Here is a 12,966-nt window from a genome sequence, read left to right as displayed (position 1 = left end):
GCTATTTACACACAACGGCCGCTAGTTGGCCGCTTGTAAATTAGCCTGCTTCCTCCACAGAAAAACTGCAAAATAGCTTTATACTAGCTTATCCTGATGTGATTTTGAAAATGTAAAGGTGGTAGAACGAATCATGAAAAGAGGGTCCTGAAATTTGATAGAGTGCAAAGATAGAAAAATATTTATTTACTCACAGGGGTCAAAATGACCCTCATGGCTGTTCTAGTGTTAACCCTCCCGGTGCTCACCTCGGTCCAGGTAGGACGCGCGCAGCAGAGGTCATCCAGGTCCCGCAGGGCGTCGGAGAAGCGTCTCAGCCCCACGCTGGCCTCCGCTCTCCACGCCTTCAGACTCACGTCCTCTGGGGCTAGAGGGGCACACGTGGAGGGGGAGGGGGGGGGGGTCATGATACACAGTCAGGGTAACTCATGTCTTCATTTCCGGGATGACACATCACATACAAGGTTAAACCAGTTAGCTTCAGTTAAGACCACAGCAGGGACAGATAGGCACTCGCATAGCGCCTGTCCTTCCGTCCGTCGGTTGCAATTAGGCAAAACATAATCCTGGCTCCAACTCTGAAACCTGGTCTGTTTTTGCTATACCTCTTCTGATGAGAATTATCATGAGAAACCTTTCATCTCTTTGATGAGAACAGACCTGCAACAACGTGACCTAAAATATATCGCGATATACCACGGAAACCATGGAAACAATCTGAAACTCTATCTACACTGACATAAGCCCTGACGCTAATGAGTCCTCTGGTGCAGGAACAGCAGCAAAGACTGCACACCTGTGTAACTGGCATTTCACCTGGTCTGTAAACGGTATGTATGTGTGTGTGTGTGTGTGTGTATGTGTGTGTGTGTATGTGTGTGTGTGTGTGTGTGTGTGTGTGTGTGTGTGTGTGTGTGTGTGTGCGCGTGCGTGCGTGCGTGCGTGCGTATGACTGTATGAGTGTGTGTGCGTGTGTGTGCGTGTGTAATTGTGTGTGTGTGCTTCCATGCTTATCCTGTATTACACAATTCCCAGAGTGCAATGCGCAAAGGTAATTGGCAGGGCCTAATTGGATTGGAGGAGAAAATAGGCATGTAGGTGTCTCACCATTAACCTTACATGGCAGTACACTACTGTGCAGCTAGACTGCCCACATCAGAAGAGCTGTATCTAGTGTACAGCTGTATAGATGTGTATAGTGATCATCATTACCCAGGGCATACTAAGCACCCCGTCCCCCGTCGACGACGAAACGTGGGCTGGGCTAAGCCCCCGATGTTTGAAGATCCGAAAAATGCCTCTGTTATGCAAGCCGACAGTTGTTGACAACACAAACAGTTGTCAACAATAACTCACTGCTCTGCCTGTCAGAGAACAGTGTTTCTCTCTAGGGATCGCTAGAAAGTGTTTGTGTTGAACACCATGAGCACAATGGACCCACAGCTGGGTGTCTAATGTCCCTGGCTGTCTGTCAGTCAAGTGACGTGTCTGTCTGTCTGTGTGTGAGAATCATCGCTTAGTGGGAACCGACATGGGAGTGTGTGTGTGTGTGTGTGAGGAAGAAAGTGATGATGATGATGATGATGATGATGATGATGATGATGATGATGATGTGTGTGTGTGCATGCGTGCATGCGTGCGTGTGTATGCGTGTGTGTGTGTGTGTGATGCATTATGTCATTAGTTGGGTCTCACAGAGGTTGTACTATGCTACTAAATCTCATTTGTCAGGAGCTTTTGATCTCTCACTGGAATGCCTGCGATGCTCTCAGGAATAAGGCCAACTAACCCCTGACCAGCTAGGACACGTGTGTCCCCCTGACCGCTTACGGACGTGCAATTCACAGCCTACTGACCTGCTACAGCTATCCATAGACAGCAGGACCTGGATCATATCAACGTGTAAGATTGTGTCTATATTTGAACAGGCCTGTTGTTTATTAACCATGTCATGATATGACATATTATGTTGACAGTGATATTATGTTCCGGAGAGGTGAGGCTAAAGTGGAGACTAGCTTGGGGCCTTGTAATTCACATCTGGTGTATGATACCAGGTATGTCATCTGGTGTATGATACCAAGTATGATACCAGGTCCTCGTGACGTTAGAATTATAAGGTTCTATCTCCATTTAGGGTAGTTCAGAGTTATAGAGCGTCAACGTTTTTACATTCCATTATGTTTTGTGAGATGGAACCTTTGTATTTTATTAATTACTAACTAAAAAATGTCAACATTTTAAAAGTAACACCACACAGGCATTAATAAACACCTAATGGATCAGCTTATGTAAAAAACTCAATTTTGACAAAAATGGAGATAGAACCTATAATTCTAACGTCACGAATTCACATCTGGTGTATGATACCAGGTATGTCATCTGGTGTATGATACCAGGTATGTCAACGGCAGACAGAGATACGCCTGAATCCATCATCAGACTACAGTATGATTCCAGTGTTAACAGCCGTGCCTTTTTACCTATTAAAAGAGCCGCCTCGCAATGCAAAGCTGCTATTTACACACAACGACCACTAGTTGGCCACCTTGTAAATTACCCTGCTTCCTACACAGAAAAACTGCAAAATAGCTTTATATTAGCTTATCCTGATGTGATTTTGAAAATGTAAGGATACTGTGTGGTAGAACGCACCTATCTAGGAAAAGTCATGAAAGGAGGGTCCTGAAATGTTATCGAGTGCGAAGATATTAAAACAGGCTGATTGAATGGCTGATTAAGTGTTAATAACAGATTGGTGTAGCTGTTGTTGTGGGCTAGGCCTACGTTGTTGGGTGACATCTTCCTTTTCCAGGGGATGGAAGTGGAACTCTTTTCTATTACTGATTCATGGAGGCTGGTGGAGGTAAAAACCGGAGGACAGTATAGGTAGAAATCGGTGGAGGTAGAATAGAACCGTTTTTTTAGAATAAAACCGGTGGACGGTAAGAACGGGGACGGGGGGGGGGCGGGGGGGCCCAGCGGCATTTAGGAGCCGGATGGCTGTGGGGAAAAAGCTGTGTGTATGTCGTGGGGAAAAAGCTGTGTGTATGTCGGGCCTTCACAGTGTTTAGGGACCGCACCCTCCTGCCTGAGGGGAGCGGGGCGAAGAGACCGTGTCCTGGGTGTGCGGGGTCAGCCATGGTCAGTGTATGAATGAGAGGAGACTAGGAGGGCAGCATGTTAGAAGGTTGGGACGGAACATCAGGCTCCTACTGCGTCTCCTGCTCTGAACATGGTCATGTAACACGAGAGGCCGCCTGGGCAGGAACAGCATGGCAGCGGCGGGAGACTATGGAAGAGACGCACTTCTCTCTAGGTCTATTTCCTACTGGCCTTGGTGCTGCTTTAGTGATCATTCAATTAGCTACCGCCGGTACATGTATATATCATTATCAAATAGTAATGGCCTTGCACGGTTTAAAGGGGCTCAGTGTAAATATTATTTGCACAGCCACATCAGAAGAGCTGTATCTAGTGTACAGCTGTATAGATGTGTATAGTGATCTTTATTACCCAGGGCATACTAAGCCCCCCCCCCCCCCCCAGGGCATACTAAGCCCCCAATGTTACGTTTTTTCTAAAAGCGTATTGGCCGAAGTTTGTTTCGCGAACATCTGTATGGTGTTTGCGTAATCTGGTTTCGTCGGTCGAAGTGACGGACACAGATTCCATGTTATAAAATGCATACATTTGGTTACGCAATACATTTGGTTCTTGTTACACAATGTGTGCACTTGAGCATCGGCCTGTGCCATACTCCAGGGGTTGCGTAAGGAGTTGATCCAACTCACATTAGTTCAGGTGACCGTAGTTAGACCCCCTTACCTAGTCGTATCCCCTCATCGGCGATGCGTAAAGCTTCTGTGAACTCGCTGGTTTTTAGCTTCTCTTGGATATGGCACTTCGTCTTTGTCTCTTCGGGGCAGCATTGTTCAATGATGCTGATCAGCAAAACGTTATTCTTAATGTTTTTCGCATCTCGCTGTTTCAATCTCTCCTTGCAAGCTGGGCATCTAGATGGCAGATATGCCTCTAAGCATCTACGGCAAAACGAATGACCGCACGACATAGTCGCCGGTTCACACATTAGGAAGAGGCAGATCGGACACTCCAGAAGATCCATGGTCGCAGATTATGTCACCAAGTCAGTTCTCTCAAAGGGGTAAAAGTCAAGTGAATGCTGTTTTCGTTGAATGATTAGTTTATGGAAGGTGATATTTTTTCCGTCACACGCAACATGGACTGGACGGGTTTAAGTAACGCACTGAGGAACAAACCAAACAAGATGCAGCTATATGTCCCTACTATGTTCCCTGTGACTGCCGCTGCTGGTCTTTGATCCAAGCACAATGACATGCAAGCTGCGAAACCTGACACAAGTCTTCCAGGATCATTTCCTCCGAAACGCAAACTTTTGCCTTACAATATCCCAATTCATACACGGGCGTTATCCATCGTCATTTGTCAAGCATCATTTCATTTAATAATCGTTGGCTTGTGACAGGTAACGTCCTCCCTTTTCGAGCATGATGAGTAGAAACTCCCCCGTTTTAGTCCGAACGCAGCTTTGCTCGCCTCAGTCGCCTGTTTAGTGCGCGGCTCCAAACTCCGTCAACGCCAGAAGATCAGAATTAGAACACCGGACCCGCGATCCACTTGTACAGTACATTCGGCAGCACGAGTGTCTTCATACGGACCAGTGGGATTCTATAGAGGTACAATACCAGGTTATACAGTGTGGCACCATTACGTTACATAAATAAAGATCATGTGATGCGGTAGCAGATGAGCTATTGGTCGAGGACTCGCCGTTCCATAACACCGGGTTTCATAACACCGTTTCTGCGACGAGTCGGTGGTCCTTTTGTGTTCCAAATAAAAAATAACCGCACCTTGAAGTTAACAAGTTACAAGTCTCACAAACTAAATTATGCTGACATCGGTAATTCTGTTATTAAGTACTGACGTACTACCCCGTAGGCTTATGAAAGCATTCTGTTGAGAGGAAAGGTCAACAGATGTCACACGCACACTAAACGGTGCAGCCTACATTGTTTGCAAAGTCAATATTTTGATTATAAAATATGATGAAATATTGGAATCGTCAACATTGGGCACTCATACTCAAACCACAACTGTAATGCAGCAAATTAACTCGTTGTTTCAATTGCATGATTATTACAACAAAGACACTTTTGACATTCCATGTCCTGCAAACACAACAAAGAAAGATCTTTGAAGATGTTGGCTTATGCCACCACCTCAAGGGTTCCTTGGAAACAAGTTATCCATATAACCTATAAAGATAACATAGTAAAAATAAACTTTGTGTAAAACAAAACTAGCCTGTTCTAGACTCTCGGTCTACAGTCTCCTGTCAGAATGTGAGGGAGGCTGTGTGGACACTTATGGCGCTTTTCCATTGACCAGACCGCTTCAGGTCTATAATAATAATAATGCCCCTTTTTTCGTTTGGATATAATGTATGAGTCATTGTAGCAAAACAATTTCAAAACTCTATTCGAGGCCATGGCAGATTTCCAATAGCTGGAGCTTCACTAGTTTAACCCCAAAACAAAATTGTTCTGCTTCTGTGGAAAAAATAGATCACTGCTGCATGTATTTGTACAGTTGAATGAGGCTAAAAAGTCCTCCTCTGCATTCATTCTGGTGATATGAGATATTAAGAAAAGTAAACATGCTCAGCTTTATAAAAAATAATATAACAATGATAATAATATAATGATAAATAATATAATAATAACAATGCCAATTCAGACCTGTGTGGGTGAATTTGGGCCGGTTACATGTTAGTGTTACAGGTTGGACCGGATTAAAGTGCACTTACACAAGCCTGCAGTGTCGGCCCAGGTTTAGCCAACGTTATAAAAGGCTTTCATTTCCTTGTTATCATCTATCTATCTGAGTACATTGCCTAGGTCACCCAACACTGTAAACATAGTTAGTATTTGTGTAACAGTCCGGAGGGGTTGTGCCAGTATAACTACCTGCACTCACTAACCTCTCCTTGACTCCTCTCTCCATAACACCATGTGCGACTCATAGTGACATTTGTGTCATACAGCATGTACACGAGTATCAAGAGTCAGCAATAAAGGACATGAGACTCGGGAGCGACTGAACATGTTGAGGCCTGAGAAAGGCCACGTCTGTTTCCCCGGGACACCCTTGGCCTCAAGCTTTCAGGTGTTATTTTGTGACCCAAGTACACAAAGCCATTGTTTCCCCTCAAGTGATGAAGTGAAGACAGGCCCTTTATCAACTGTTAGAAATGTGATTCTCCTCTGATGCGTTTGGAGCAGGAAGCGAGTGGAGGACGGAGGTGAGGAGGAGGACGCAAAGAATCACCGTTCTAACAGTCAAGAAACGGCCCCAGTTTTCAGTCATAACCCTACAAGGAATCAGCTGCAGCTCACCATTTAGGACACATACAGACTCATGTCTAGATTTGAAGTGAAAAAACAACAGCTGTGATATTGATGGCAAAATGTCTAGGGCCTAACCATTATTACTACCAGAAGAGCTCTGACATGAATGGGAGATTGCTTTATTGAATGTATTATCAAAACTGAATTCTATGAGCATCCTCCTTTACCCAAGTTTCTGCTTTCACACTGTGTGTCTTGTGTTCTCCATTACACAAGTAGAATCTGAATTAAATGCGTTGACTTGGGGGGGGGGAAACAAACAACATATGTAAACGATTTGAACTATAAACATACAAAAAAAAAAAAATTCTGACCAGGATCAACACACAAAAAAACAACTCTAAATGCTCAAAAGCTCAGGCAATTTCGTCGATAATACTGCACATGGCAGCATCTTTGTCCCACACTTTGTCCCTCTTAGTGGCAGCCATGCTCTTGTCCTGCTGCACCACAGCCATACAGCTGGCCCCTGCCTCCTCTACATCCATAGGTTCTGTTTTCAGCCTGGGGGCCGACCCCACAGACCCTCCGGGTCCAGACCCACACCTAGACCCGTCCCCTGCCCCGTTGGGGACCTCAGTCAGGGGTAAGTCCTCAGGCAGAGAGGCCAGGCAGCCCTGGATCATCTCCACCACCCTCTCCAGGTGCTTCTGGAACCTCTCCGCCGTCTCCAGCCTCTGTCTCTTCTGCACCTCCATCATGACTCTCAGGGTCTCCCTGGCCTGGTGCGGCCGGTACTCGTTGATGAGGTGGTGCATGTGGACAAACAGCAGCTTCAAGTCCTCCAGCTTCTCCTCACGCTTTATACTGCCGGGGCTCTTGATCAGGATGTCCAGGAGGTCCAGGAAGTTGACCAGGATGGACATGTTGAGCTTCTTCAGCTCCCGCTTGTGGTCAAACTGCATGGGGTGGAGCCGCTCGATGCCCTGGCTCTCCAGGGGGCGGATGATCAGGTCGTCACATTGGAACTGGTTGCCGAACATCATGTAGCTGTCGCGGATGGGCGGAGGGGGCTTGGGGGCCAGGCCCTTGCGGATATTCTCATCGGTGTACCCATTGATATACTGCATGGGCGGGGGTGGCAGGGCGCTCACCTGCTGCGGTTCACCCATGATGGAGGCCTGGGAACATAAAAGGACATAGCCTAATATCACAATCAGTTACACACCTAGACTGTGACAAGAAAGCTATACCTTACAACAGTATTATTCTATATGTCTGTCATCAGACAGAACTAGCTCGGCTGCTGGTGATGTACAACAGAACAGGGCAAAACGAGCTGACCACCATTCACTGTTAAGCTGCTAAAGAGTCTTCCGAGGACTAAAACGCAGTTAAGAGGACTAAACACATCCGCGTATATTACTTTATAGCTACGCAGATCTAGCCCAGCTGATAACTTTTAAATAAAAATATAATAAAATATAAAATAACATCAAAAATTGCAATATGGAGCTTTCAATGCTACCTAGCTCCTGTAGCATGATAGCATGTTAGCTTAGTGGATGTGGAAGCCGGTTCACAACACAGGTCAATACATGGGTTGTTAAATTGCCACTCGCACGTACCTTTGAATGGAGTCCTCAAATACCGTTATAACTATAGACCAATTTAGCCACAACAATTATCGCTTTTCATAAGACATTTGGGGCTAAGTACTGCTGGTTGAATAGCAAAACGGCGTTTTTCCGTCGTAGATTTTTTTTCCTCCGTGTTGTGTAATCCTATTGGCTGTACATTCGTTTGACATGGGCTGCGCTCGTAAATTCCCTCTGAGAGCGCCGGAGCACACACTGGGTTCTAAGTCATCGAAAGACCAAGTAATTTGATTGGATAGAGGCATTCTAGAGTGCTGATCAGATTTCCACAGCGTCTTTACGAACGCACCCATGTTTTGTTGATTGTGCAGATCGGAGCGGATTGGTCTCAAGCAACACACACGCTGATAGGGTGTTACACATGGAGGCGGGGTCAGATCCTGTCATTTCATACGAAGGGACAATGTGTTGCAATTTGCATCCATCTCAATACATTCTAATTTACAATGCGTCCAAAATGTATTGCTGCGTAGATAGGAGGTCAAAAAGCTAATTTATATAGCCACCATGTAATTAACTACCTGTGTTGTTTTAATATTGGTCAACCAGCCCTTCGTTTGCAACCATTATATATTGGTTATATAGTATCTTATAATTGATAGTAAATGTTTCATCATTGGCTAAATCAAGACCTGATTATAGCCAATGATAACACATATATCACGAAATGCAATGTATTTAGAATTCTTATTCTCAATCTTTTGGCATAGCAATATTCAGTATATTCACCAAACTTTAAATGTATTTGGAAAATGTACTGTCAAAATGTGTGTGTGTGTGTGTGTGTGTGTGTGTGTGTGTGTGTGTGTGTGTGTGTGTGTGTGTGTGTGTGTGTGTGTGTGTGTGTGAGAGAGAGAGAGAGAGAGAGAGTGTGTGTGTGTGTGTGTGTGTGTGTGTGTGTGTGTGTGTGTGTGTGTGTGTGTGTGTGTGTGTGTGTGTGTGTGTGTGTGTGTGTGCGAGTGTGTGTGCGCATCAAGGAAGTGGTTCATCTACAGTGTCGACTCAGAAAAGTCACAATGACACAACATCCATTTCCCTTAGGTGTGTAGTCTTCTTCTACTCCAGCTCTGCATCTCTCCTACAGTCTCTCTCTCTCTCTCTGCTGTGTGGCCGGTAGCTGTTTACTATGTACCCCAGGGTTATCTTAAAGGGAACTCTGATCAAGAAATCTCAACAAAAGCGAAGGACATCACCATGCAATTATAAGGAAAGGTTTTTTGTCTTAGACACACAGGACTTGACCTACTCTGAGCGTCGACCTGGGGTATGTTGATAGATTTCAAAGTTCTTCTTGATTTGACTGACTACAATGAATTAACTATTACGCTTATGCAGTGTTAATGGTTTGTTCATAAATTACTGGCATCATGTTGCTGATGTGAACATTATTTTATCTAAAGTACCGCAGTACTGTATATCTGTATGTAAGTCTTAAGTCTGAAAGTTGGAAGTTGGAAATAGTTTGTGGAGGTATCACAAAATCCTGCTTTCATTAAACAATTATATTATGAAGGTTGTATTCTTACAGGATGGGTGAAAATAGACGATAATGAAGATGAGAAATAATCTGTATCCATTTTCAGAAAAAGCCCAGTCAGAAAGGCTGTATTGAACTCTCCAAGATCAAGTGTGTGGAAAGTGTGTGTAGTGATGTTCCCATACCATGCAGCTACAAGTACCCATTCCAGGTGAGAGACCCATTCACCTCAAATCTGCTGAAACTGTCATGAAATAATACAATTCACTCACCAGTGTTTGGGCCAAGTTCATTTGACTTCACGAGATTGACATTGATATACATTGACATAGTATCTTAGTATTCGTTAGGGTTAGGGTTAGGGTTAGATGATTTTCACATGTATTTACAGTCTTTTAATTGAGTGGCTCTATACATTTAGTGACTCTGTAATTACTACAGTAATAATAGTGTCAACATGTTGTTACCTAGTGCTTGTTTCTACAGGTTGTCCATGACAATTATTACCTCTACATCTTTGCCCCGGACAATGACAGTCGTCAAAGATGGGTCCGAGCTCTGAAAGAGGGTGAGCAATTATAGAGTTTCAAACATAAACCGCACTCTGGCCTCGTGTCAAGTGACTTCTTATCAAAAGTGACATTGTCTCATGGGTAACGGACAAATTAAAGCATCAATTTCATATTTTACAAATTAAGGTGTTAGTTTAGTATACCTGTATACTCTATTCCTATTTTAACTTAGAGTATATGCCTTATACTGCGTTCATATTTTTCTTTCCCAATGAAGAAACAAAGTATAATAATTTAGCCGTGAAGTACCATCCAAACTTCTGGGTGGAGGGTAGGTGGAGATGTTGTTACCAGACAGAGAAGCTGGCGACTGGGTGTCATGAGTACGACCCTATGGGACATGGTACGTATACTCTAAAAAACACATATACTGTGGTTTTAGCCTCACAGAGGAATCAGAGGATTGGTAGGTTAGGATAGGCAGGTAGCTCAGAGGGGTCATTTCCATTCCAATTCCTGCCCATAATGTGACATATAAATGTGTTTTTTAAATTAATCTCAACCCTGTTTTTGAAAAAAGAAATTCTCGAAAATGTTACCTAGATACAAATTACATTTTACAAAACAATGTTTTGCTGCTTATTCCTCCCCAGCCTCCAAAAAGCCTCTCCCACCAACCCCGGACCCAGAGGTACGAGTCCTCTCTACACAACATACATGGCATATATATATATATATATATATATATATATATATATATATATATAGAGAGAGAGAGAGAGAGAGAGAGTCATGTGAAAAATATAGGAAACCCCATGAAAACCGTTGAAAACCGAAATGTTTATCTTGATTTTAACAATATTGAGAGATGGAGGTAATATAATTAAACAAATAAAACTGAAAAAAATATATTTTAAAAATGATTAGTAAAATGTAATTAATCCAATCCAATGTTTACATTTATTTCTACTTAAAATGCCTAAAATTAGAATCAAGTGCACCACATGAGGTGCAAATTATTAGAACAGCATTAGAGAGGATTTTGGAGGAGCCTGAGACATTTAGTTTGGTTTGCTCTTGATTGTTGAAGTGAGTGGTGTCACCATGGTGAGATCCAAAGAGCTCTCTGAGGCCTTCAGAAAGAAGGTTGTAGATGCGTATGAGTCTCGGAAGGGATTTAAAAAGAGCCCTACACATTTAGAAGCCATTAAAACAACTGCCAACATGGCCAGGTCATGCTGTCGTAGCAAGTTCAGCCCAAGAGCAAACCGCAAGAAGTAGTCTCCGACAATCCTAAAAAGTCATCACAGGACCTACAGGTAGCTCTTGCCACCACAGTTGTTGAAAGTTGAAAGTACATGCATCTACCATCAGAAAGAGACTGCACATGTTTGATTTTCATGGGAGGTGTGCAAGGTGGAAACCTTTGCTGTCCAAAAAACCCCCATCAGGGCAAGACTAAAGTTTGTCAAAGAACACCTAGAGAAACACCAGGATTTCTGGAACAATGTGCTTTGGACAGACGAATCCAAAGTTGAATTATTTGGGCACAGTAACTGTAGACATGTTTGGTGCAAACCAAAAACAGCGTTTGAGCACAAGAACCTCATACCAACTGTGAAGCATGGGGGGGTGGAAATGTGATGGTTTGGGGCTGCTTTACTGCAGCAGGGCCTGGCCAGCTCACCATCATAGAATCCACTATGAATTCTTTATTGTATCAGAGGGTGCTTGAGGAAAATGTAAGACCATCTGTCCAAAAATTGAAGCCGAAGCTGATGTGGACCATGCAACATGACTATGACCCAAAACATTCCAGTAAATCCACCAAGGAATGGCTAAAAAAAAAGAAAAGGAGAGTTCTGGAATGGCCAAGTCAAAGTCTGGATGTTAATTCTATTGAGATGCTGTGGGATGATTTGAAACGGGCTGTGCACGCAAGACATCCCTCAAACAGCACACAGCTGAAAGTATTCTGCATGGAGGAGTGGGAAAAACTCTCCCAGTCCATGTCAGAGACTGATAGGGCGTTATAGGAAATGTCTAATTGAGGTTATATCATTCAAAGGGGGCAATACCAGGTATCAGGGAATAGTCTTAACCTTTTTCTCATCATGGTTGTTAATTGCTTGTTAAATAAATGAGAACAAAGTTCAATGACATCACCTTTATCTATTGACATTGTTTGAAAGAAGATCATATATATATATGTCCATAATATAATATAATATAATCATATTTCTAAAAATTATATATACTAAATATTTCATGGGGTGTCCTAATTCTTTCACATGACAGTATATATATATATTCGGTAGGGTTCATTTCTGGGGAGAGGGGTGGATGTGTGCGCTCACTGTATTCAGCGTTTGGCCTCTGTCTCTCTGTCTCTCTGTCTCTCTCTGTCTCTCCCTGTCTCTCTGTCTCTCTGTCTCTCTGTCTCTCTCTGTCTCTCCCTGTCTCTCTGTCTCTCTGTCTCTCTGTCTCTCTGTCTCTCTGTCTCTCTCTCTCTCTCTCTGTCTCTCTGTCTCTCTCTGTATCTCTCTGTCTCTCTCTGTCTCTCTGTCTCTCTGTCTCTCTCTGTCTCTCTGTCTCTCTGTCTCTCTGTCTCTATCTGTCTCTCTGTCTATCTCTCTCTCTCTGTCTCTCTGTCTCTCTGTCTCTCTGTCTCTCTCTGTCTCTCTGTCTCTCTGTCTCACTCTCTCTCTCTCTCTCTCTCTGTCTCTCTGTCTCTCTATCTCTGTCTCTCTGTCTCTCTCTGTCTCTCTGTCTCTCTGTCAGCAGCATCTGTCTGGTCCAGGCCAGAGGGTGGTGGTGGCTCTGCAGGACTACACTCCCCAGGGAGACACAGACCGGCCCCTACAGAAAGACCAGGAGTACATCCTGACTGACAGCTCTCATCCAGACTGGTGGACCGTGCAGGATGG

At 43.8% G+C, this 12,966-nt stretch overlaps 3 protein-coding genes across 3 annotated transcripts in view; 1 reads left to right on the top strand and 2 right to left on the bottom strand.

Annotated features, from left to right (window-relative positions):
• Positions 1 to 4,126, bottom strand: part of lonrf4 (LON peptidase N-terminal domain and ring finger 4) — a gene marked incomplete at both ends in the record, with an annotated part of 30,495 nt that extends 26,369 nt beyond the window's left edge. The window contains 2 exons of the mRNA XM_080525418.1: positions 249 to 367; positions 3,829 to 4,126. Coding sequence (XP_080381544.1) covers positions 249 to 367; positions 3,829 to 4,126 — 417 coding nt within the window. The remainder of the gene's footprint in view (positions 1 to 248; positions 368 to 3,828) is intronic.
• A 2,489-nt stretch (positions 4,127 to 6,615) lies between these two features.
• Positions 6,616 to 8,157, bottom strand: med7 (mediator complex subunit 7). Its single transcript, XM_080525595.1, has 2 exons — positions 8,021 to 8,157; positions 6,616 to 7,573 (listed from the first exon to the last, which is right to left on the bottom strand). The coding sequence occupies exon 2, from the start codon at positions 7,562 to 7,564 to the stop codon at positions 6,809 to 6,811; it is 756 nt and encodes a 251-aa protein (XP_080381721.1). The 5' UTR covers positions 7,565 to 7,573; positions 8,021 to 8,157; the 3' UTR covers positions 6,616 to 6,808.
• A 1,019-nt stretch (positions 8,158 to 9,176) lies between these two features.
• itk (IL2 inducible T cell kinase) overlaps positions 9,177 to 12,966 on the top strand; it is a gene marked incomplete at both ends in the record, with an annotated part of 10,268 nt that continues 6,478 nt past the window's right edge. Inside the window, 6 exons of the mRNA XM_080525525.1 lie at positions 9,177 to 9,314; positions 9,634 to 9,738; positions 10,014 to 10,095; positions 10,317 to 10,442; positions 10,693 to 10,730; positions 12,821 to 12,966. The exon at positions 12,821 to 12,966 is cut by the window's right edge and continues 6 nt beyond it. Coding sequence (XP_080381651.1) covers positions 9,177 to 9,314; positions 9,634 to 9,738; positions 10,014 to 10,095; positions 10,317 to 10,442; positions 10,693 to 10,730; positions 12,821 to 12,966 — 635 coding nt within the window. The remainder of the gene's footprint in view (positions 9,315 to 9,633; positions 9,739 to 10,013; positions 10,096 to 10,316; positions 10,443 to 10,692; positions 10,731 to 12,820) is intronic.

This window comes from Nansenia antarctica (genome assembly GCF_963989245.1).
Source record: "Nansenia antarctica genome assembly, chromosome: 3".
Classification (NCBI taxonomy): Eukaryota; Metazoa; Chordata; class Actinopteri; order Argentiniformes; family Microstomatidae; genus Nansenia; species Nansenia antarctica.
This window is presented reverse-complemented; position numbering and strand designations above follow the sequence as displayed.